The sequence below is a fragment of the Microcaecilia unicolor genome, chromosome 6 (assembly GCF_901765095.1).
Source record: "Microcaecilia unicolor chromosome 6, aMicUni1.1, whole genome shotgun sequence".
Taxonomy (NCBI): domain Eukaryota; kingdom Metazoa; phylum Chordata; class Amphibia; order Gymnophiona; family Siphonopidae; genus Microcaecilia; species Microcaecilia unicolor.
Genome location: NC_044036.1, coordinates 287095116 through 287119595, shown reverse-complemented (window position 1 = coordinate 287119595; position 24480 = coordinate 287095116). Strand labels below are relative to the sequence as shown.

Here is a 24480-nt window from a genome sequence, read left to right as displayed (position 1 = left end):
ATCCCCTACCTGGGGAAACCCATTTGGTGGCCCATGATATTGTCACCGAGCCTGGTAGGATTGTAAGGCAGAGGCCCCATAGAACACCAGAATTTAAGAGGAAGGAAATTATAAGGCAGGTACAGGAAATGATGGACTTAGGTATCATAGAGGAATCAGTTAGTCCCTGGTCCAGTCCAGTGGTGTTGGTACCAAAGAGTGATGGGTCTCTGAGGTTTTGTATAGATTTCCGAAGGGTGAATGCCATATCCCGGTTTGATGCTTACCCCATGCCCCGGATTGACGACTTACTGGACAAACTGGGGCGTGCTCAGTATTTAACTACCTTAGGTCTTACGAAAGGGTATTGGCAAGTGCCGCTGACAGAGGAGGCTAAGCCTAAAACAGCCTTTGGCACCCCTATAGGGTTATTCTAATTTAGACGAATGCCATTTGGGTTAAATGGGGCGGCAGCGTGCTGCCAACGATTGGCTGATCAGTTGCTGAGGTGGCATTCGGACTACGCTGCCACGTATATGGATGACATTGTCATTTTTAGCTCAGATTGGGAGTCCCATTTGCCCAGTCAAAGCTGTGCTAGAATCCCTCAGGCGGGCGGGCCTAACAGTGAACCCAAAGAAGTGCGTGTTTGCTAGTGAAGAGGTAAAATACTTGGGATACATTGTGGGAGGGGGCGTTATCAAACCCCTAAGGGATAAAGTGCAGGGAGTGCATGATTTTCTGCTGCCCCACACCAAAAAACAATTGAGGGGGTTTTGGGGGCTGATAGGATATTATCGCAGATTCATTCCTAGATTTGCGGAGAGGTCAAGCACCCTTACTGACATGCTGAGGAAAAGGTGCCCTAATGTCCTAATGTGGACAGAGGCGGGTCGTGGGGCGTTCCAAATGTTGAAAGACCTCCTGTGTCAGGAACCGGTCTTAAAAGGAATAGATTTTGAGAAGCCCTTCCTGTTACAAACAGATGCCTCAGAGACTGGCTTGGGGGCTGTGTTATCCCAAGAGTTTGAAGGGGAGGAGCACCCTGTCCTTTTTCTGAGTAGGAAACTGCACCCGGCAGAGCAGCATTACGCTGTTATAGAGAAGGAGTGTTTGGCTATAAAGTGGGCTATAGAAACTCTGAAATACTATCTGCAGGGCAATCCTTTTGTTTTGATTACTGACCACGCACCTCTGAAATGGCTCCAACAAATGCAGGGGCAGAATGCCAGGCTCACCCGCTGGTATTTAACATTACAAGCTTTTTCCTTTGAAATACAGCATAGGGCGGGAAAGCTTCACGGGAACGCTGACGCCCTGTCCCGAATTGCGAACTCCCCAGCAAGTAGCCTGGAGGAAGCAGGGAGTCGCAATTATTTGAAGGGGGGGGGGGTGTAAGGAGGTTAGAGGGTCTAAGCAGCTCAGGAGGAGGTATGAGGCCAGACTACATTCCCCACAAGGCCCTGAGAGAAGGGATCGGGGTGGTAGGTCCCAAAACCCGGTATGGCCCCCACGTGGAAGGGAGGGGGAAAAGGACTGGAGAGAGCAGCTGCGATGGCAGGCGAGGGCCAGAAGGGGGAGCAGGGATGACAAAGCTCAATACCCTTGGGTTAGAAATCAGTACAAGATTCCTTCCACCTGGGAGGAGGTCTCCAACCAACAGCCTAGCAGAGAAGCAGAGTTAATGGAGTGTTTGGAGGAAGGGGAGGCTGGAGAGACCCACACACCAGGTTTGGAGGAACCAGTGGACATGGACTGTAATTGTACTTTGGGGCAGAGTTGCAGGGACTGAAGGCAGTGGGTGGTCACAGGAGTCAATTAGCTGTGTTGTGGGCAGTGTACTGCCATTCTGCAACCACCCAAGCGAAAGGACTTTTAAAACTGAAACCCAGGCTGTTGAACTGGGGGAGAACTTGGATTTAAAGGGAGGGTTTTTTCTTGTTGCTTTATTTTGGAAACTGAATGGGACTTTAACCCCTTGAACTGAGATTTTGTGGAGGAGGGGAAATAAACTGTTTGGAACTAAAAGCTGTGTTGTCTGGAAGGACTTTGTTTGTGGACTGCTAAAGGGAGCCTACCACCCCTGAAGGTTTGCTACCGGGATTACAGTTATTACACTATATTGAATTTACCCCACTAGTATTCTAGAACAGATTTGGTGCGTGGCTCTGCCAGTTTTTTGGAACCTAACATTCAGTGACCTATATTGAATTTACCCCTTAGTACATGCCTTTCTATTGCAAGCCTAGGCAAAATTTTAGCTTCTCAATACAAAAAGGAAACAACATGCAAATTACCACTGTGTTAAAAAGTGTGCATTGTCATTAAAAACAGCACACATGGCCCCAGTAATATATAGCTGTTTGTTCCACTGAAGAGTAAATTGTCTCCCTTTCTGTCTGTGGGAATTGGCTCATGCACTGACAGGAAGGGAGACTTTGGATTTAAAAAAAAAAAACATTCTCCTGGACTCTGCATCTCTGCTCTCACCCAACATTCCCCCCAAATCCCTGGTAGTCTAGTGGACCTCCTCCCCTCCCATTCCATGGACCCCCCCCCCCCCAATCCCCGATCCCTGACACCCAAAACAAAATAATCCTGGTCCTCTAGTGCAGCCCCTCCCCTCTTGTGGGCTCCCTATTCTTCATCAATACTAAAAAAAAAAAAACTCCCTGGTAATCTAGTGGACCCCCTCCCCTGACCCCCACCTCCCCATCAATTTTCTGACCCCCCCATCCCCTGACACCCAAAATAAAATCCATGATGGTCTATGTGGATTCCAATTCTTCCCAGACTCCTCCCATGTACCATGAAGATGAAAAGGAATAGTGATGCCCACTCACTCCTGTCTGCAAAATAAGGGAATTTGTGCCTTATTTGGAAGTTTGCCAAAGAAGACAAAAATTCTCTTGTTTTTCAGACTCCTGTGGTGCATTCCTGTGGCCTTCGCTTCTGTCTCCTGACTTCATGTATGCCAGGGGAGGGGTCTGGGGGTTCAGGGGCCACTAAATAACCATGGATTTTATTTAGGGTGATGGGGGAATGGGAGGGTCAGGGGTTGCGGAGCGAAGGGGTACATTAGATCACCATTAATTTTTTGTTTTAGGTGTTGGGTGTGGAGGCCCGATGGGAGTCCCTTGTGGGGTTGGGGGTGGAATCTGTGGGCCTTAAGTGGGAATCGGTGATCTGCGGTGAAGTGCTGTACTTTACCTCAGATTACTCTGTCCTGAATCCAGAAAAAAGTGCAGGTCCTCTGAAACTGATGTGTACAGCTTTTCAGTCTTCTGTACATTTCTCTGCAACTACACTGAATAGTTAATTATTGGTTATGGGTTATTTATTTATACCCCACCTTTCACAAGATGGGTAATGAGGTAAAAACACATAATTACACATAAAAATCAAACTAAAACAATATAATCTATAATATAATCAAAACAATATACAAACTGCTTCCCATAACACACTTAATTATCATTTATTAGCACTGTTGGAAATATGCTGTGAGCAGGATTAGCCCACAAAATTGTTTGTTAGTGCTCAGGCTTTGCGCAAGCTTAGCATGACTCACTTTATTGCATTGGCCCAGTTTGTACCTGAGGCAATGGAAGGTGAGTTGGATTTGAATCCTAGCTTCACGGGTTCTCATCCAGCTGCTGTATGGAATAGACAAGCATTTATTTCTGTGGTTCCTCTGATACCTCACCCTGGAGAATAGTATTTATTGACAGTACACACTTACAATCTAGTTGCTAATCTATAATTAATTTTGACATCTACAGCTACATTTATTTTTTTTAAAAACTTATATACCACCTATAACTAGGTGGCTTCCATAAAAAAAACATTCATAATCAACCACAATACAAAAACATTACTCAGCATCAAACAGCAGGACTCATGTATAATTACCAAAACACAGAAACAAACAGTTTCGTAAAGTTTTTAAATTTGTTTATGGTCAGAGCATCGACAAAGCTGGCCAGATAGTTCAATCCACAAAAAGATTCCAGCTGACACAAAAGCCGAAGCTCTATTTCCAATTGAGAATGACAAAGGGACTCTGAGACCTCAGATTAGCAGATAAGGCCAGAGCAGTTAGCTGCATACAACAGACATCCATAACCCTCACTGCAGAATTTGCCCACAGAACTGCAGAGAAGAGTGCTATGGGGCAAAGATTGAACAGAGAAGGCGGGGCCTATGGCTCCACCTTCTCTGTTCCATCTTTGGACCCTCATACTCCAGTCTCTGCAGCTTCCTCTTGCGTTGCTGACTCCCTTTGTTCTATCTGTGCCACTGCCACACAGAGCAGTGTAGTGTGTATTCCGAGTTTTGGAGGACTTACTTTTTAATGGCAAATACTGTCAGTCCAATTCTGACATCCCTTTGCTTGAATTGCTGGTTCAAGATATAAATATTGAATGTTCCATCCCAAATTATCGGTGCAAGCCATGGTGTCATGACAAGAACATCTGTTCTTCTAGAGAACAGAGAAACATTTCATTTCAGCCTCATTGTACTGCAGCAATTAAATAGTATTAAACAATAATAATGATCCATTTATAGTACATATAAAATTGCACTGGAGAGATAATTGCACTAGAGAGAATAACAACGAGGGGCATAATCAAACAGGGACGACCATCTCTAAGGGCGCTCATCTCTAAGGACATCCGGCGAAGAGGCGGGGAAACCCGTATTATCGAAAAAAGATGGGCGGCCATCTTTCGTTTCGATAATACGGTCGGGGACGTCCAAATTTCAACATTTAGATTGACCTTCGAGATGGTCAACCTTAGAGATGGTCGTCCCCGGTTTTCAGTGATAATGGAAACCGAGGACACCCATCTCAAAAACGACCAAATCCAACTCATTTGGTCGTGAAAGGAGCCAGCATTCGTAGTGCACTGGTCCCTGTCACATGCCAGGACACCAACCAGGCACCCTAGGGGGCACTGCAGTGGACTTCACAAATTGCTCCCAGGTGCATAGCTCCCTTACCTTCAGTGCTGAGCACAAGTGTAACAGGTAGGGGGGGGGATGAGCCTAGGTCCGACTGCCTGAAGTGCACTGCACCCACTAAAACTGCTCCAGGGACCTGCATACTGCTGTCATGGAGCTGGGTATGACATTTGAGGCTGGCATAGAGGCTGGCAAAAAAAAATTTAAATTTTATTTTTTAGGGTGGGAGGGGGTTGGTGACCACTGGGGGAGTAAGGGGAGGTCATCCCCAATTCACTCTCGGTGGTCATCTGGTCAGTTCGGGCACCTTTTTGAGGCTTGGTCTTGAAAACAAATGGACCAAGTAAAGTCGACCAATTGCTCATCAGGGACGCCCTTCTTTTTTCCATTATCGGCCGAGGACGCCTATCTCTTAATCACGCCCCAGTCCTGCCTTTGCTACGGTGACGACACGCCCCCATGAACTTTGGTCGTCCCTGCGATAGGAAGCAGTTGAGGATGCCCAAAATCGGCTTTCGATTATGCCGATTTGGGCGACCTTGAGAGAAAGACGCCCATCTCCCAATTTGTGTTGGAAGATGGGCGCCCTTCTCTTTCGAAAATGCCCCTGAACTTATTTCAAAGTGATTCAGGGGAAAAGTTATCAACATGGGCTACAGTTAAGATGGGTTATTTTAGAAAATGACATGCTATTTTAGCACAGGGTCTCATTGCATAAAATGAGACCTGTGCTAAAATAGCATGACTTGCAGTAAAATAACTCACCTTAATGGTAGGACATGTTAACATAAGAACATAACCATTACCATACTGAGACAGATCAAAGGTCCATCATGCCAAGTATCCTGTTTCCAATAGTGGCCAATCCAGGTCACAAGTACTTGGTTAGATCCCAAAACAGTGCAATACATTTTATGCTGCTTATCCTAAAATAAGTAGTGGATTTTCCCAAGTCCATCTTAATAATGGCTTATGGACTTTTCTTTTAGGAAGATATCCAAAACATTTTTAAACCCCGCTAGGCTAACTGCTTTTATCACATTCTCTGGCAACAAATTCCAGAGTTTAATTACATGTTGAGTGAAGAAATATTTGCTCTGATTTGTTTATATTTATTACTTTGTAGCTTCATTGCATGCTCCTTAATCCTAGTATTTTTGGAAAGAGTAAACAAGTGATTCACCTCTACCCATTCCACTCCAATCAGTATTTTATATACCTCTATTATGTCTCCCCTCAGCCATCTCTTCTCCAAGCTGAAGAGCACTAGCTGCTTCAGCCTTTCCTCAAATGGAAGTCATCCCATCCCCTTTATCATTTTCGTTGCCCTTCTCTGTACCTTTTCTAAAGAGGTTAAGGGTCTTCAGCTTGGAAAATAGATAGCTGAGGGGGGATATGACTGAGGTTTATAAAATCCTGAGTGGTGTAGAATGGGAAAAATTGAATCGATTTTTCACTCTTTTTAAAAGAACAAAGACCAGAGGACATGGAGGAATAGTCATACAGGGTCAGACCAATGGTCCTTCTAGCCCAGTATCCTGTTTCCAACAATGTCCATTCCAGGTCACAAGTACCTAGCAGAATCCCAAATAGTAGCAACATTCTATGCTATCATTCCAAGGGCAAGCAGTGGCTTCCCCGTGTCTGTGTCAATAGCAAACTATGGACTTTTTCTCCAAGAACTTGTTCAAACCTTTCAAACTGCTGTTATCACATCCTCTGGCAACAGGTTCCAGAGCTTAACTATTTGTTGAGTGAAAAAATATTTCCTCCTATTTGTTTTAAAAGTATTTCTATGTAACTTCATTGAGTGTCCCCTAGTCTTTGTACTTTTTGAAAGAGTAAAAAATTGATTAACTTTCTACTCATTCTACACCACTCAGGATTTTGTAGACCTCAATCATATCTCCCCTCAACCATCTCTTTTCCAAGCTGAAGAGCCCTAACCTCTTTAGCGTTTCCTCAAATGAAAGGAGTTCAATCCCCTTTATCATTTTGGTCGCTCTTCTTTGAACCTTTTCTAATTCTGCTATATATTTTTTGAGATACAGTGACCAGAACTGAATGCAGTACTAAAGATGAGGTTGCACTATGGAGCGATACAGAGGCATTATAATATTCTTGGTCTTATTTGCCATCCCTTTCCTAATAATTCCTAGCATCCTGTTTGCTTTTGTGGCTGCTGCCATACACTGTGCAAAAGATGTCAGTATATTGTTTACATCAACATCTAGATCTTTTTCTTGGGTGCTGACCCCCAAGGTGGACCCTAGCATCCGGTAATTATGATTTGGATTATTCTTCCCAAATAGTCTGTTATTGAGATGGACATGAGGGAAGCCACTGCTTTCCCCTGGATTGATAGCATGGAATGTTGTACTAATTGGGGTTTTTTCAGGTACTTGTGATCTATATTGGCCACTGTTGGAAGCAGGTTACTGGGTTAGATGGACCACTGGTCTGACCCAGTATGGTATTCTTATGTTCTTATCTTGGTAGCCAATATGCAGTGATGAGATAGCTGCCAGATGGACTCTTACTGAAGCTGTCTTTAGTCTTGTAGTTGAAAGAGATAGGAGATATTGGAGAAGGTCCAAAACTGAGCAGGGGAGGTCAAGATTATGAGTAGAACACTAGATCAAGAAATGCTTCCACTTAAATAAGTAGAAGGATTATTTGCTGCTTTGAGAACTCGTTGGACAATAGGAGAGAATTCATCCATTTTGATCCATTGAGTCTCCAGGCTGTGAGTGATAATTTTGCAATGCTTGGATGAAGATGATGATGACCTTTTTGTTGGAAGAGAAGAATGAGATGATCTCCCAGAGGCAGTAGTCAGTCATGAGAGCCAGGGGTACTAGGGTTGGTGAGGCCAGTCCAGAGCTATAAGGATAATGTCTGCTGAGTCTGCAATTATCTTATGTATTACTTTTGAAATGAGAGGAGTGGGAGGGAAATGCATAGAGGGAGATGCTTTGTCCATGGGATGGCAAAAGCACCTGAAGTTTGCTGCATGAATTCTGGAACAAAACAGAGGGCACTTTGTGTTTATCCTGCAAGGCAAAGTATCTGTGTTCTCCACTATTGGAGAGAGAGACCACTTGTGAGGGAGTAGAATCCTGCTGTTTGCTAAAATATTCAATTTTTTTGGAATGTAAACTACTTGAAGAAAAGTATGTAGATGGATAGCTATGTGTCACAGTCATTGCTCCTTGGTTGTTTATATAGAACACTGTAACTTCATTGTCCATAAGAAGAAGCAAAGGTTTGCCTTGGATTAGGTGTCTCAGGCCCAGATGTGTAAAATCTAATGAGCCAGCAACGTGATTTTTACACTGGTTCTAGCTGGTTTAGCAAGCAAGGAGTAAAGTGAGACCTGCACAAAAGGTTTCTCCAAGCTCTTTTCCTGTCACGGTAGCAGCTAATGAAAATTGTATGCAACACTATTATAATGAGCTAATTACTATACAAATGTGCATGCAAAGCGATGCACAGCCATTTTCCCAAGCGAATACACAGAAGCAGCTTCTACCTTTACTGTGGAAAATTTAACAGGTGGTCAGGAGCTTCCGGCACAGCCTAGAATGACAGCCGAAACAGTGGAGGGAAAGGGTGGATGGAAGAAACAACCCGTCAGGGCTGATATTGATAAAGGTTTTGCTCTTGAAGGCTCTGCTCTCGGTGGCAGGCATAATCGCGAGTGACTCCACGAGGCTGGCCCCGGCTGCTTCTGATAACTTGGGTATAATGTAACTTTCTACCACTGTGGTGTGGAATCCATTCTGCAGGCTCAGCAGGAACGTTAAAGGTCCCAAAAAAGAAACAAGAAAAAAGTCACTATGCCCTAAGAGCAGTGGCAGGGCTGCATCAATCTTTCAAGAAAAGAAGCAAGATCAAATAACAGGAAACTGACCACACTGATGAGCCAAGTGGTCCTTATTTGTGAGGATGATTTAACAATAGGCACCTAACTAGCAAGAAACAGATCCGCTGCACCGATCGGCTCATCTCCAACCCAGCCACAGCAAGATACATCGGCGGAGAGCAGGAGGCTGGCACATCTGCCCCGGGGGCCCTCCCCACCAGCGATGCCCCACCCGCCACTGCCGCTGCCACTGGTGTCTACATGCTGGCTCCTGTATCCAAAAACTCTGGCACTTGTACAAATATAAACCAAACAATAAAATAACAAAAAAGGCTAGCTCTACTGCTTTCATACATACAGCTTGTCTACGTGTATGAAAGCAGTCTCTGGCATGTGCTGAGCAGCTGCACAACAACTTAACATCGCATGCAAATGAGCCTGTTCGCAAAAGCAGCGAGAAGCTCATTTGCATTCGATTTGCTTTGGGAATCCCTCTGTATTTCCAAATTGGTAATTTTTACTGAGGTGGAAATACAGACGGATTCTTTATGGGGACCTTTGTGCATCTGGGCCTGAGAGTGGAAATCACAAGGTATACTGCCTTTAGCTCTGTATTGATGTGGAGTATCTGTTCCTGTGGAGTCCATATGCCTTGTGTGCAATAGTTGTGAAGATGCACTCCCCATCCCCTGGGAAGGCATCTGTTGTCAGAACAAGATCTGGATGTGGTGGTCTGAAAGGTGCTCCTGTTAGTAAGTTTTCTCAGATTTTCCACCATTGGAGTGCTTTCTTTTCTTCCTCTCCAGGGAGACAAACACCTTGTATAGAAGAGGCTCGGTAAATTGAGACTACTGAGTCTAGAGACATCACTGAATCACTCATATAGTGTCTGGCAGTCAGTAGAATAGCAGCTGTCACTGCCATGTGACTCAACAGCTTCAGGAGATGTTCTGCTGAACATCTTGTGGATGAGAGAAGTCGAGATGTGAAATGTTGGATTATGACACAGCAATCCAGAACAGTGCAATAATCGATTTAAGAAAGGATTATCATTTGTCTATAACATGGAACTCATCTGGAAAGAAAAACGAACTCACTGCCCTCAACTGACATAATTTGAAGAATATCTTTTTACTCAGGCTATTTATCTGGTGTTCCGTAGTTAATTGAGAATCAAGTATACTCAGTGCTTTTTTTGTAGAAAAAAAGGTGCCGGTACTCATTATGGGCGGGGTCACCACATATGGCTCCACCCCTATGATAGCCACACCCACATTAACCACACCCCCTATACCAGCCATGGCGCATATAAACAGACATCATTGAAAATATTATAGTACTATAGGAGAAAAAAATAACGTGATTTTTTTCATTATAAATAATCTCTGTAAGCTCTTACAGCTCCAGTATACCCAGTGCAAAATAAGACAGCCAATGTAAATTCTCAAATCGGACATAATTACAAACACTAAAATGAAAATAAAATGATTTTTTTCTACCTTTGTTGTCTGGTGACTGTTTTTCTTTCCATATTGGTCCCATTCTGTGATTCTGCTTTCTTTTCTTTTCGCTTAACTCTTCTGTGCCATTTGTCATTTTTGTCTCCTTTTTCTTTGCTTTCTTCAATAGTTTTCAGGCTCTCTCTCTCTGTCCAGATTTAATTCATTCTTACTATCCATTCTTTAATGTCCTTCATCTACCTGTGGCTTTTCATCTTTTCCTCACCCTTGTTCTCCCCATGCCCCTTCCTCTTATTCTCCAGTCTTTCTCTATTCCCCTTTTCCATCCAGCAGCTCTGCTTTCTCTCCCCATCCTTCCAGTGTCTCCCCTATTTCTTTCTGCATTTTTCCATCCTGCATCTTCCCTCTCTCTCTCCCCATCCTTCCATCTGTTTTCCCCCTCTCTCTCCCCATCCTTCCATCTGTTTTCCCTCTCTCTTTCCCCAATCCTTCCATCTGTTTTTCCCTCTCTCTTTCCCCAATCCTTCCATCTGTTTTTCCCTCTCTCTATCCCCATCCTTCCATCTGTTTTTCCCTCTCTCTCCCCAATCCTTCCCTGTTTTCCCTCTCTCTCTATCCCCATCCTTCCATCTGTTTTCCCCTCTCCCCAATCCTTCCATCTGTTTTTCCCTCTCTCTCCCCAATCCTTCCCTGTTGTTTTCCCTCTTTCTCTCTCTCCCCAATCCTTCCCTCTGTTGTTTTCCCTTTCTCTCTCTCCCCAATCCTTCCCTGTTTTCCCTCTCTCTCTATCCCCATCCTTCCATCTGTTTTCCCCTCTCCCCAATCCTTCCATCTGTTTTTCCCTCTCTCCCCATCCTTCCATCTGTTTTTCCCTCTCTCTCCCCAATCCTTTCCTGTTGTTTTCCCTCTTTCTCTCTCTCCCCAATCCTTCCCTCTGTTGTTTTCCCTTTCTCTCTCTCTCCCCAATCCTTCCCTGTTTCCCCTCTCTCTCTATCCCCATCCTTCCATCTGTTTTCCCCTCTCCCCAATCCTTCCATCTGTTTTTCCCTCTCTCCCCATCCTTCCATCTGTTTTTCCCTCTCTCTCCCCAATCCTTCCCTGTTGTTTTCCCTCTTTCTCTCTCTCCCCAATCCTTCCCTCTGTTGTTTTCCCTCTCTCTCTCTCCCCAATCCTTCCCTCTGTTGTTTTCCCTCTTTCCCCAATCCTTCCCTCTGTTGGTTTCCCTCTTTCTCTCTCTCCCCCAATCCTTCCCTCTGTTGGTTTCCCTCTCTCTCTCCCCAATCCTTCCCTCTGTTGTTTTCCCCCTCTCTCTCTCTCCCTAATCCTTCCCTCTGTTGTTTTCTCTCTCCCAAATCCTTCCCTCTGTTGTTTTCCCTCTTTCCCCAATCCTTCCCTCTGTTGTTTTCCCTCTCTCTCTCTCCCCAATCCTTCCCTCTGTTGTTTTCCCTCTTTCCCCAATCCTTCCCTCTGTTTGTTTCCCTCTTTCTCTCTCTCCCCCAATCCTTCCCTCTGTTGGTTTCCCTCTTTCTCTCTCTCTCCCCAATCCTTCCCTCTGTTGTTTTCCCCCTCTCTCTCTCTCTCCCTAATCCTTCCCTCTGTTGTTTTCTCTCTCCCAAATCCTTCCCTCTGTTGTTTTCCCTCTTTCCCCAATCCTTCCCTCTGTTGGTTTCCCTCTTTCTCTCTCTCCCCAATCCTTCCCTCTGTTGGATTCCCTCTCTCCCTGCCAAGTTTGGCGCGAACGGCGCGAAGACGCGACGCACGCGGCACCAGCCCTTATTTCCGACCGCTGCTGCTTCTCCTGTTGTTGAGCAGCAGCGGCCGCTACACAAAGAAAAAGAAGATTAAAAAAAATTGAAACCTGGCTGAAACGCGGCACCCCGGCACTGTAGACAGCCATTAGGCATTGGCTGTTGCCCCGCAACCGCTCCTCCTCTTGCCTCTACGTCACTGCCCCTGGAGGAAGACCCCGGAGGAGTGGAGAATCCTCGTGAGTCCTCGCTGTCGGGTCTGATGATGCTTGGCCCAAGTGGGCGCTACTGGTACCTGACATCAAGGGTGGGGGAGACCTTCTCGATATCGATGCATCTCCAGTGTCTGGTGTAGCTCCAGAAGCCATAGAGAGCAGATGCTTTCAATGCCAATATCGATGGACCGGACTTCGGAGTACCAAAAAGTCTCTCACGTAGGGAATCCCAACTTTTCTGTAACCTTTTCTGCATTTAAGCACAGTGTACATAAGTACATAAGTAATGCCACACTGGGAAAAGACCAAGGGTCCATCGAGCCCAGCATCCTGTCCATGACAGCGGCCAATCCAGGCCAAGGGCACCTGGCAAGCTTCCCAAACGTACAAACATTCTATACATGTTATTCCTGGAATTGTGGATTTTTCTCCAGTTCATTTAGTAGCGGTTTATGGACTTGTCCTTTAGGAAACCGTCCAACCCCTTTTTAAACTCTGCTAAGCTAACTGCTTTCACCACTTTCTCCGGCAACGAATTCCAGAGTTTAATTATACGTTGGGTGAAGAAAAATTTTCTCCGATTTGTTTTAAATTTACTACACTGTAGTTTCATCGCATGCCCCCTAGTCCTAGTATTTTTGGAAAGCGTGAACAGACGCTTCACATCCACCTGTTCCACTCCACTCATTATTTTATATACCTCTATCATGTCTCCCCTCAACCGTCTCTTCTCAAGCTGAATAGCCCTAGCCTCCTTAATCTTTCTTCATAGGGAAGTCGTCCCATCCCCGCTATCATTTTAGTCGCCCTTCGCTGCACCTTTTTCCAATTCTACTATATCTTTCTTGAGATGCGGCGACCAGAATTGAACACAATACTCAAGGTGCGGTCGCACCATGGAGCAATACAACGGCATTATAACATCCTCACACCTGTTTTCCATACCTTTCCTAATAATACCCAACATTATATTAGCTTTCCTAGCTGCAGCAGCACACTGAGCAAAAGGTTTCAGTTTATTATCGATGACGACACCCAGATCCCTTTCTTGGCCCATAACTCCTAACGTGGAACCTTGCATGACGTAGCTATAATTCGGGTTCTTTTTTCCCACATGCATCACCTTGCACTTGCTCACATTAAACGTCATCTGCCATTTAGTCGCCCAGTCTCCCAGTCTCGTAAGGTCCTCTTGTAATTTTTCACAATCCTGTCGCGATTTAATGACGTTGAATAACTTTGTGTCATCAGCAAATTTAAATACCTCGCTAGTTACTCCCATCTCTAAATCATTTATAAATATATTAAAAAGCAGCGGTCCTAGCACAGACCCCTGAGGAACCCCACTAACTACCCTTCTCCATTGTGAATACTGACCATTTAACCCCACTCTCTGTTTCCTATCCTTCAACCAGTTTTTAATCCACAATAGGACATTTCCTCCTATCCCATGACCCTCCAATTTCCTCTGTAGCCTTTCATGAGGTACCTTGTCAAACGCCTTTTGAAAATCCAGATACACAATATCAACCGGTTCCCCTTTGTCCACATGTTTGTTTACTCCTTCAAAGAATTGAAGTAAATTGGTCAGGCAAGATTTCCCCACACAAAAGCCGTGCTGACTCAGTCTCAGTAATCCATGTCCTCGGATGTGCTCTGTAATTTTGTTTTTAATAATAGCCTCTACCATTTTCCCCGGCACTGACGTCAGACTCACCGGTCTATAATTTCCCGGATCTCCCCTGGAGCCTTTTTTAAAAATTGGCGTTATATTGGCCACCCTCCAATCTTCCGGTACCACGCTCGATTTTAAGGATAAGTTGCATATCACTAGCAGTAGCTCTGCAAGCTCATTTTTCAGTTCTATCAGTACTCTAGGATGAATACCATCCGGTCCAGGAGATTTGCTACTCTTCAGTTTGCTGAACTGCCCCATTACGTCCTCCAGGTTTACCGTGAAGTCAGTAAGTTTCTCCGACTCGTCCGCTTGAAATACCATTTCCGACACCGGTATCCCACCCAAATCTTCCTCGGTGAAGACCGAAGCAAAGAATTCATTCAGTCTCTCCGCTACGTCTTTGTCTTCCTTGATTGCCCCTTTTACCCCTCGGTCATCCAGCGGCCCAACCGGGAGGACTTATGGTCAGGGCCCAGGCAGGTTGGGCACAAGTCATGTGGATCAGTCACAGACATGGTCCTAGCACAACCTGTTCACCATTCAAACCCAGTGGTAGGATTCTAGAAAGATAGTGGCAGCCAAATCAAGTGGCTCAATTTTTTTTCAACCATAACCCGGCTGGAAGTTCAGGCCTAAGAAGGCCACGAGACCCGGCTAAAATTAACTAAAGAAGTAAAGGAAACAGGTAAAAAACAATTAAAAAAAAAAAGAAATGGTCCCATACTACTCACAAAAAAGAGGCAAGAAGGCAAAAAACAAACTCCATGTAGAGAAAACAGCCATGTGACTGAAGAGAAGACACATTTTCATCACTCCATGGGAGAAAGAGAACTGCAGGTCCCATGCGAGTTAGGCAGGCAGGAAGGCATGCACACATGCATGGCAGGCCTACCAAGAGCTTCAAGAATCTCCTGAATACTAGGCAGTCAGTGTCCGTGCTGTGGCTCTGTCAATGACATCACCCATCTGTGGTAATCCAATATCCTGTTTGTCCTCAAAGAAAATAATGGAAACGAGGGCATAATTGCATGTTCAGAGTGCACCATTTAATCCTATTCTATTCAGATCACTGTCTACTTAATACAGTTAAATGTTTTACACATTCTTAAAGTTAATTCTCAATTCATTCTCCCTGTGCCCTACTTTATATTGTGCGTTAGTTCATTGACCCTGGTTTCATAACCCCAGAGAATGGGTGTTTTCCTCCTGGTAGTATTTATTCCCTTGACAAACATGCTACATAATACCTATTCATCCTTAACTAAATACATTTTTCAGTTGACTAATCTTTAGGTAGGACTTTGCCAGCCATTAATCATGTTTCTATAATAATGACTAGCTACAGCTGTGGTAATAGATGTTTGCCTCACATATTTCAGTTCACTGGAGGTTAGCAGCTTTATTACCCCATGTGGAGTTTTTAAGAGCTTTATCTATTCATTGGCATGTATGCTTGATATTGGAGCATTAGCACTGGGGTAAACCTTATTGTATAAGGATTACTATATATGGACTGCCCTGATAGATTTTGACTGCACAGAAATTAAGGACTCTAAACTCAGGCACATGTCAAAACATGGGTGTGTTGGGTCTTTGCTCTAATAAAATTACCTCTACACTGTGTGGCTCCTATGACATTCCTTTCCATTCCTTCTGGCCATCTCCACTGGTTTTTGTTCTTCATGATTTGCAGAGTATGGTTCTTCTTCTTCATTTAATATGCAGCTTCTTACATATGTCTTGTTACATACAGATAAATCAACTTCAAACGGACATACTTAAAAGTTTATCTCCTCAGAAATACGGGGGGGGGGGGGGGGGGTAATTAGACAGCAAATAATCCAAAAGGAGCCCAGCGTCTTGACTTTTAATTACAAAAGACTATAAATATATCAACAATGACTTAAGAATAATCAATTAAGGACCTCAGTGGTGACTCATTTCATAAGAGCCAGAGTACCTCTTAGCTTGCCTTGCCTCTTCATAGGTCCAACATGATTTTTAAACAAGTTCCTTATTTTACTCTTTTTCAATATTTTTGTAAAATTTTAAGGCTATTTTTATATAGTTTTTCTTAAATATATATCTTTTCACATGAGTACAGAAAAACGTTTGCAAATTTGACTTAACTTAATGTTCAATCATAAGTGCAGGGACTGCTGGCCGACATGCAGCATGTTTTGCTGGTGCTGCGTCAGGGTCCGATCCGTGCATTGAACGCCATTGGATTATTTGTTAGATACAGATAGCATAAATGAAGGACTCCTCTAGGAAGTACCTGTCTATCACCCTAGAAGCTGATAAACATACTTACGGTGGGTTCATGGTGTCTGGCTGGGAATAATTCTTTCTGAAAAGGAGAAATTCAATTAGGTGGAAATAAGGTTTCTGAAAAGCAATTTTGAGTGAAATAAGAGAGAGAGCCAGGTGAGAAAAGATTTTTGTTTCAATGTGAAAGAATGCACATGATATACTTGCAGCCTGATTTAGACTACTATACAACTGCCAAACTAGGTCTATAAAATTGAATTAATCTTATGTACTGCTATATGCAAAACAGAAATAAAATGATTGTGAAAAAAGGGCCCAAAGATTTGAGTATAGGTCCCATCCATCACCAGACCTGATGTGTTGTGTGTGTGTGTGTGGGGGGGGGGGGGGGGGAGGAAGGGAGGAGAATAAAGCATAAAACATAAGTTAAGCTATACTGAATCAGACCAAGGTCTATTAAGCCCAGGATCCTGTCTCTGATCTTGAGATCCCAAAAAGTAGATCAATTGCTTAGCCCATTTCCAGGGATAAGCAATGTTTTTCCCAAGTCCATCTGGATAATAATTTTTGATGACTTTCCTCTATGTTAATCATCTTGACCACATCCTCTGGCAACAGATTCCACAACTTGATTAGGTATTGTGTTTTCTTTCTGCAAGTCAGTTTTATGAAGTATTGCCTTGTTCTAGTGTTGTATGAAAGGGTAAACAACTGTTCCCTATTCAACCATTCCACCCTATTCATGATTTTATAACTTTCTGTCATAAACCTCTCTCAACCATCTCTTTTTCCAAGCTGAAGATCCCTATCCTGTTTAGCTTTTCTTCATAATGAAGCCATTACATTCTCTTTATTATTTTGTCACCTTTCTCTGAGCCTTTTCTGCTTTTTTCTATATCTAAAAGATAGAAAACAGAGAGTAGGGTTAAATGGTCATTATTCTCAATGGAGAAGGGTAGTTAGTGGGGTTCCCCATGGGTCTGTGCTGGGACCGCTGCTTTTTAACATATTTATAAATGACCTAGATATGGGAGTAACTAGTGAGGTAATTAAATTTGCTGATGACACAAAGTTATTCAAAGTCGTTAAATCGCGGGAGGATTGTGAAAAATTACAAGAGGACCTACGAGACTGGGAGACTGGGCGTCTAAATGGCTGATGATGCTTAATGTGAGCAAGTGCAAAGTGATGCATGTGGGAAAGAGGAACCCAAATTATAGCTACGTCATGCAAGGTTCCATGTTAGGAGTCACAGACCAAGAAAGGGATCTAGGTGTCGTCGTTGATGATACGTTGAAACCTTCTGCTCAGTGTGCTGCTGCGGCTAAGAAAGCAAATAGAATGTTAGGTATTATTAGGAAAGGAATGGAAAACAAAAATGAGGATGTTATAATGCCTTTGTATTGCTCCATGGTGCGACCGCACCTCAAATATTGTGTTCAATTCTGGTCGCCGTATCTCAAAAAAGATATAGTGGAATTAGAAAAGGTGCAGAGAAGGGCAACAAAATGATAAAGGGGATCGGACAACTTCCCTATGAGGAAAGGCTAAAGCGGCTAGGGCTCTTCAGCTTGGAGAAAAGGCAGCTGAGGGGAGATATGATAGAGGTCTATAAAATAATGAGTGTGTTATGATTCTGCCGGTTTGGCTGAGGGGGCGGGGGGACGTCTCTTCTGATTGGCTGCCAGGGGTTGTGCTGACGTCAGGGGATAGTACTTTAGCCTGCAGCTGAAGAGTTTCTCTGCTTTTGCGTTACTTATCTGGTGGTAACAGGAAAGCCTGATAGGTTTCTCTCAGAACGTGCTCTAGGTTCTGACAGGGATCTGTGTTGATTTAGAGTATTCTTTTCCTTCCCTCCGGGTTAGCTGCTGCTGTGTGTGTGTGTGTGTGCGTAGCTCTGTAATCAGGGTCAGCTGCTCGTTTGTTTAGTGGGGGCTGGGCATTGCTCAGCCTCCGGGGCTCGGGGCTGAGTGAGAGCGTTCTCCTTTGTTTGTTTGTTTTAAGGATTTCTCTTCCCAGTGTCCTGGCCTGCTGGCTCAGTGAGTTTAACCCTTTGTGTACTGTGTGTATTGTATTCCTGCCTCTGCCAGTGTGTTTGTTTGGATGGGCCCCACTCCCTCTCGGGAGGGGAAGCATTCTCTCTGATTGTTTGTTGATTTATGGCACTCTCTCTCTGCTGGCTCTACAAGCTTAACCCTTTAGGTTCTGTGTGCCTCTGTCTACAGTGGGTTTGAGGCAAAGGCTTTCTGCCTTCCTTTGTGTTTGGTTCCTCTGGCTTCTGCCTGGGGCTCCTACCCTGGTGGGGAGGGGGTTGCTGTGTTAGTTCCCCTGTCCTGCGCTAGTCCCCTGCGTGGGCGTGGCCCGCTCTGGTCCTTTGTTTCCCCCTCTGCCCTATTGCTGGTGTTCAGCGCGTGTCTGGCATCTTGGGGCCCTCTGGGTTCTTTCACCCCTCCCTGTGTGTGATTGGGTTCCAGTTCAGCCGTGAGGCTCGCACGAGTGGCTCTGTCTGCGTGGGTTCCGGTTCGGCCGCGAGGCCCGCCTGTATGCCTATTTCCCTTCTTCCTGAGGGACTGGGGGGAGGGGTAGCTTAGGGGGTATTGTGAGGCTGGGGTGTGCGGTGGTGGGTTGGTCTCCCCTTGGCCTGGGTCGGCGCCCTGCTGGCCTCGGCCAGGGCCCAAGGGCTCACGACCAACCCAACGGATTACAGAACGCAAAAGCCATGAGCTCGACCGATCCATCCCCCATGCAGCTGCTCCAGCAATTGCATGCTCAGCTACAATAGGTATCGGGAGTCGTGAACGCACTGTCTCAACGGGTAGACTCGCTGACTGTCACGGGGGCTGCGGAGGTCCCGCCAGCAGCTACTCCGCCTAGTTCCCACGCATGTGGCCGAGGGATTCGGGTGGCTACGCCCCCGAGGTACGAGGGCGACAGTAAGACCTGCCGGGGGTTCCTCAATCAATGCCAAATTGTCTTCGAGTTGCAGGCCCGGGATTTTCCTTCGGATCGGGCGAAGGTGGCTTATATTATCTCTCTACTGGCAGGCCCCGCTCTGGCCTGGGCCTCGCCCTTATGGGAGAAGAAGGATCCCCTCCTGGATAATTTGGCAGAGTTTTTGAAACAATTTCGGCTCATCTTTGAGGAACCCGGGAAGCCCTCCTCGGCGGTGACTCAGCTGTTGAACCTACATCAGGGGCGACTCTCTCTGGGTGAGTACGCCATCCAGTTTCGGACTTTGGCCGCAGAGCTAGGTTGGGATAACCCAAGCCTGACTGCGGTATTTTGGCATGGTGTCTCGGCCAACATTAAGGATGAACTCACAGGCCGGGAGCTGCCCTCAGATCTGAATGACCTCATCCGTCTCTGTACCCAGGTGGACATCCGGTTCAGGGAGCGGGCCTGTGAACGTCGCGCTGGTCAGCAGGTTGCAGGGGCTAACTCGAGGAGCTCGCACAAGAGCCCTGCTTCCCCGTCGCTGGGTGTGCCCGATGGGTCTGAACCTATGCAGGTTGACCGGGCGGCCCAGGAGAGACAGCGGAGACGCTCTAAGGGGCTGTGCCTGCATTGTGGAGTGAAAGGGCACTTTGTCCATGAGTGCCCGAAGAGAAAGAAGTCGGGAAACCAGCAGCCCTGATACCGGCTAGGGAGACCGGGTCAGGGCCAAAGTCCTTCTCCCCTTGGATGCAGGTTTTGGTGCCAGTTCTACTGGCGATTAAGGATACCCCTTGTTTTGAGGCGCTAGTTGACTCGGGGGCGGGAGGCAACTTTATCAGCGCGGACCTGGTGCTGGTTCATCAAATTCCTACGATGGAGTTACCTCAGCCCATCACCGTCTCAGCGGCTTGGGGACTGGTTCGGGGAGTTCTCCGCTCCAGAACCGTGCCTATGACCATACGGGTAGGAGTCTTACACAAAGAAGTTATCTCCTTCTACGTCCTTCCGTCGGCCACTGAGGCCATAATCCTGGGATTACCCTGGCTTCGCCTGCATAACCCTTGCATTGATTGGGCCCGGGGTGAATTGACGGCGTGGGGCCCGGGCTGCCAGAAGGTCTGTTTGGATAAGGTCTCGCCAGCCCCAGTGACGCTTCCTTTGGATCGAGCCAATGTTATGTTACCGGGGCCCTACAGATCCTTTGGAGATGTTTTTTCCAAACAGCAAGCAGAGATTCTGCCTCCTCATCGCTCCTATGACTGTGCCATAGAGCTACTACCTGGCACTGAACCTCCCCGTGGCCGCGTATACCCCCTATCCCGGCCAGAGACGGAAGCCATGTCCCAGTATATTCGAGAGAACCTAGCTCGAGGCTTCATCCGGCCCTCTAAATCACCCGCGGGGGCTGGATTCTTCTTCGTGGAGAAGAAGGATGGGGGGTTGCGCCCCTGTATTGACTACAGGGGACTCAATGCCATCACGCGGAAGGACAAATACCCCCTTCCCTTGATTTCTGAGATGTTTGACCGCCTCCAGGGGGCCCAGATCTTCTCCAAGCTCGATCTCAGGGGGGCCTACAACCTTGTGCGGATCAAGGAGGGGGATGAGTGGAAGACGGCGTTTAACACCCGCGACGGGCATTACGAATATCTGGTAATGCCCTTTGGACTTGCTAATGCTCCAGCCGTCTTCCAAGCCTTCATGAATGACATCTTCAGGGATCTCCTGTATAAGTTTGTGATGGTCTACTTGGACGATATTTTGATTTTTTCAAGGGTTGAGGAAGAGCACCAGGAGCACCTGAAGACCGTATTGCAGCGGTTGAGGGAGAACCACCTCTATGTGAAATTGGAAAAATGTGAATTCCATCGCTCCGAACTGCTCTTCCTGGGGTACATCATTTCTAACCACGGGCTGCGTATGGACCCCAGTAAGCTGACAGCCATCCTGCACTGGCAGCAACCTACGGAGCGTAAGGCTCTACAGCGCTTCTTAGGTTTTGCCAACTACTATAGGCAGTTTATTTGGAATTACTCGTCCCTGACTGCCCCTCTTACTGCCTTGACTAAGAAGAACGCTGACGCTCGCAACTGGTCGCCTGAGGCGTGTCAGGCCTTTGAGAATCTGAAACAGGCATTTGTTGGAGCTCCAGTGTTGCGCCATCCCAACCCGACAAATAAATTTTTCGTGGAAGTGGATGCATCATCGGTTGGCGTAGGAGCAGTGCTGTCCCAGGCCCACCCCAGTGGGAAACTTCTCCCATGTGCATTCTTCTCTAAAAAGTATACCCCTGCCGAGAAGAATTATGCCATCGGGGATCAGGAGCTATTAGCCATTAAATTGGCCCTGGAAGAATGGCGTCATCTGCTGGAAGGGGCGCAGGAGCCCTTCACGGTGTTCACGGACCATAAAAACCTGACTTATTTACGAGAAGCGAGAAGGCTGAATCCTCGCCAGGCCCGGTGGGCACTATTCTTCTCCCGCTTTGATTTCATTCTGACCTATCGTCCAGCGGAGAAGAACATCAAGGCAGATGCCCTCTCCAGGTCCATGGAGGCTGACCTGGAGGAAGAACCCCTGCAGTATGTAATTAAACCTGATGTCATTGTGCCCGCGATGACGCTAGCAGTACCTGCAGGTATGACCTTTGTGCCACCCCGGCTGAGAGAAAAGACACTCCAATGGGGGCATGCCTCTCGAATGGCAGGACATCCCGGGATCCTGGGAACCAAGCGGTTCATCTCCCAGCAGTATTGGTGGCCTTCACTTGATCGGGATGTGCAGGAGTTTGTGGCTGCGTGTCCTGAGTGCGCCCAGCATAAGGCTGACAGTCGGAGACCCCAGGGGTTGCTGATGCCTTTACCGGTACCTGAGAGACCGTGGACCCACATTGCCATGGACTTTGTTACGGATCTGCCTAACTCTGAAGGGCACACAGTTGTCTTGGTAGTGGTGGACCGGTTTTCTAAAATGGCCCACTTCATACCCATGCCTACCCTTCCTTCGGCGGTGAAGCTGGCACAGTATTTCATCAGCTCTATTTTTCGTCTCCATGGTCTGCCAGAATCTATTACCTCTGATCGAGAAGTACAGTTTGTCTCAAAGTTCTGAAGAGCCCTGAATCGGGCCCTTGAAGTAAAGCTGAACTTTTCGTCGGGATATCACCCACAATCCAATGGCCAAACAGAACGAGTGAAACAATGCTTGAAGCAGTTCCTACGGATGTATGTCAATGAGCACCACAACAACTGGAGTCAGCTGCTGCCTTGGGCAGAATTCGCTCATAACAACCGAGTGAGCTCGGCCACGGGCGCGTCGCCCTTTTACATCGTATATGGACGACACCCGCGGATACCAGCCCCCTTGAAAACCAACTTGGATGTCCCGGCAGCGGTTGATGCGGTGACCTCGCTCCAAGCAATTTGGTCATCAGTTCAGAAAGCGCTGCGAGTGACCTCCACTCGTATGAAACGCCAAGCGGATCGGTCTCGCAGAGTGGAACCGCACTTCCAGCCTGGCGACTTGGTGTGGTTGTCCACGCGTAATCTTCGTCTGAAGATTCCCTCCTCCCGCTTTGCACCTCGATTTGTGTGCCCATATCCCATTGTGAGGCAAGTGAATCGGGTCTGTTATCAGCTAAAGTTACCACCTACATTACGGGTACATAACACCTTTCATGTGTCCTTGCTGAAGCCTGTGATTCTGAGAAAAGGGGCTTTGCCCGCGTTGCCTGCTAGTCCAGCCATCTCAGCCTCCCAGGGGGAATACGAAGTCCGGGATGTCTTGGATGCAAGGCGCTTCCGGGGACATCTCCAGTATCTCATTGCGTGGATGGGATATGGACCGGCAGACAATTCCTGGGAGGACGCTACTCATGTCCACGCGCCAATCCTAGTCAGACGGTTCCATCGCCTTTTCCCTCACAAACCTAAACCTCGTGGACGGGGTAGGGGGGGCCCTTGAAGGGGGGGTGATGTTATGATTCTGCCGGTTTGGCTGAGGGGGAGGGGAGACGTCTCTTCTGATTGGCTGCCAGGGGTTGTGCTGTCGTCAGGGGATAGTACTTTAGCCTGCAGCTGAAGAGTTTCTCTGCTTTTGCGTTACTTATCTGGTGGTAACAGGAAAGCCTGATAGGTTTCTCTCAGAACGTGCTCTAGGTTCTGACAGGGATCTGTGTTGATTTAGAGTATTCTTTTCCTTCCCTCCGGGTTAGCTGCTGCTGTGTGTGTGTGTGTGTGTGTGCGTAGCTCTGTAATCAGGGTCAGCTGCTCGTTTGTTTAGTGGGGGCTGGGCATTGCTCAGCCTCCGGGGCTCGGGGCTGAGTGAGAGCGTTCTCCTTTGTTTGTTTGTTTTAAGGATTTCTCTTCCCAGTGTCCTGGCCTGCTGGCTCAGTGAGTTTAACCCTTTGTGTACTGTGTGTATTGTATTCCTGCCTCTGCCAGTGTGTTTGTTTGGATGGGCCCCACTCCCTCTCGGGAGGGGAAGCATTCTCTCTGATTGTTTGTTGATTTATGGCACTCTCTCTCTGCTGGCTCTACAAGCTTAACCCTTTATGTTCTGTGTGCCTCTGTCTACAGTGGGTTTGAGGCAAAGGCTTTCTGCCTTCCTTTGTGTTTGGTTCCTCTGGCTTCTGCCTGGGGCTCCTACCCTGGTGGGGAGGGGGTTGCTGTGTTAGTTCCCCTGTCCTGCGCTAGTCCCCTGCGTGGGCGTGGCCCGCTCTGGTCCTTTGTTTCCCCCTCTGCCCTATTGCTGGTGTTCAGCGCGTGTCTGGCATCTTGGGGCCCTCTGGGTTCTTTCACCCCTCCCTGTGTGTGATTGGGTTCCAGTTCAGCCGTGAGGCTCGCACGAGTGGCTCTGTCTGCGTGGGTTCCGGTTCGGCCGCGAGGCCCGCCTGTATGCCTATTTCCCTTCTTCCTGAGGGACTGGGGGGAGGGGTAGCTTAGGGGGTATTGTGAGGCTGGGGTGTGCGGTGGTGGGTTGGTCTCCCCTTGGCCTGGGTCGGCGCCCTGCTGGCCTCGGCCAGGGCCCAAGGGCTCACGACCAACCCAACGGATTACAGAGTGGAGTTGAACGGGTAGATGTGAAGCGTCTGTTCACGCTTTCCAAAAATACTAGGACTAGGGGGCATGCGATGAAGCTACAATGTAGTAAATTTAAAACAAATCGGAGAAAATACTTCTTCACTCAACATGTAATTAAACTCTGGAATTCGTTGCCAGAGAATGTGGTAAAGGCAGTTAGCTTAGCGTAGTTTAAAAAAGGCTAGGACGGCTTCCTAAGGAAAAGTCCATAGACCGTTATTAAATGGACTTGGGGAAAATCCACTATTTCTGGGATAAGCAGTATAAAATGTTTTGTACTTTTT

General features: G+C 46.8%; 1 protein-coding gene across 1 annotated transcript in view; it reads right to left on the bottom strand.

Moving 5' to 3' along the window:
* LOC115473095 (histo-blood group ABO system transferase-like) overlaps positions 1–24480 on the bottom strand; it is a 189553-nt gene that overhangs the window by 15978 nt on the left and 149095 nt on the right. The window contains exons 5-6 of the mRNA XM_030207747.1: positions 16225–16260; positions 4328–4462 (exon numbers count right to left, since the gene is read on the bottom strand). Of these exons, the coding sequence (XP_030063607.1) occupies positions 4328–4462; positions 16225–16260 (171 nt within the window). The remainder of the gene's footprint in view (positions 1–4327; positions 4463–16224; positions 16261–24480) is intronic.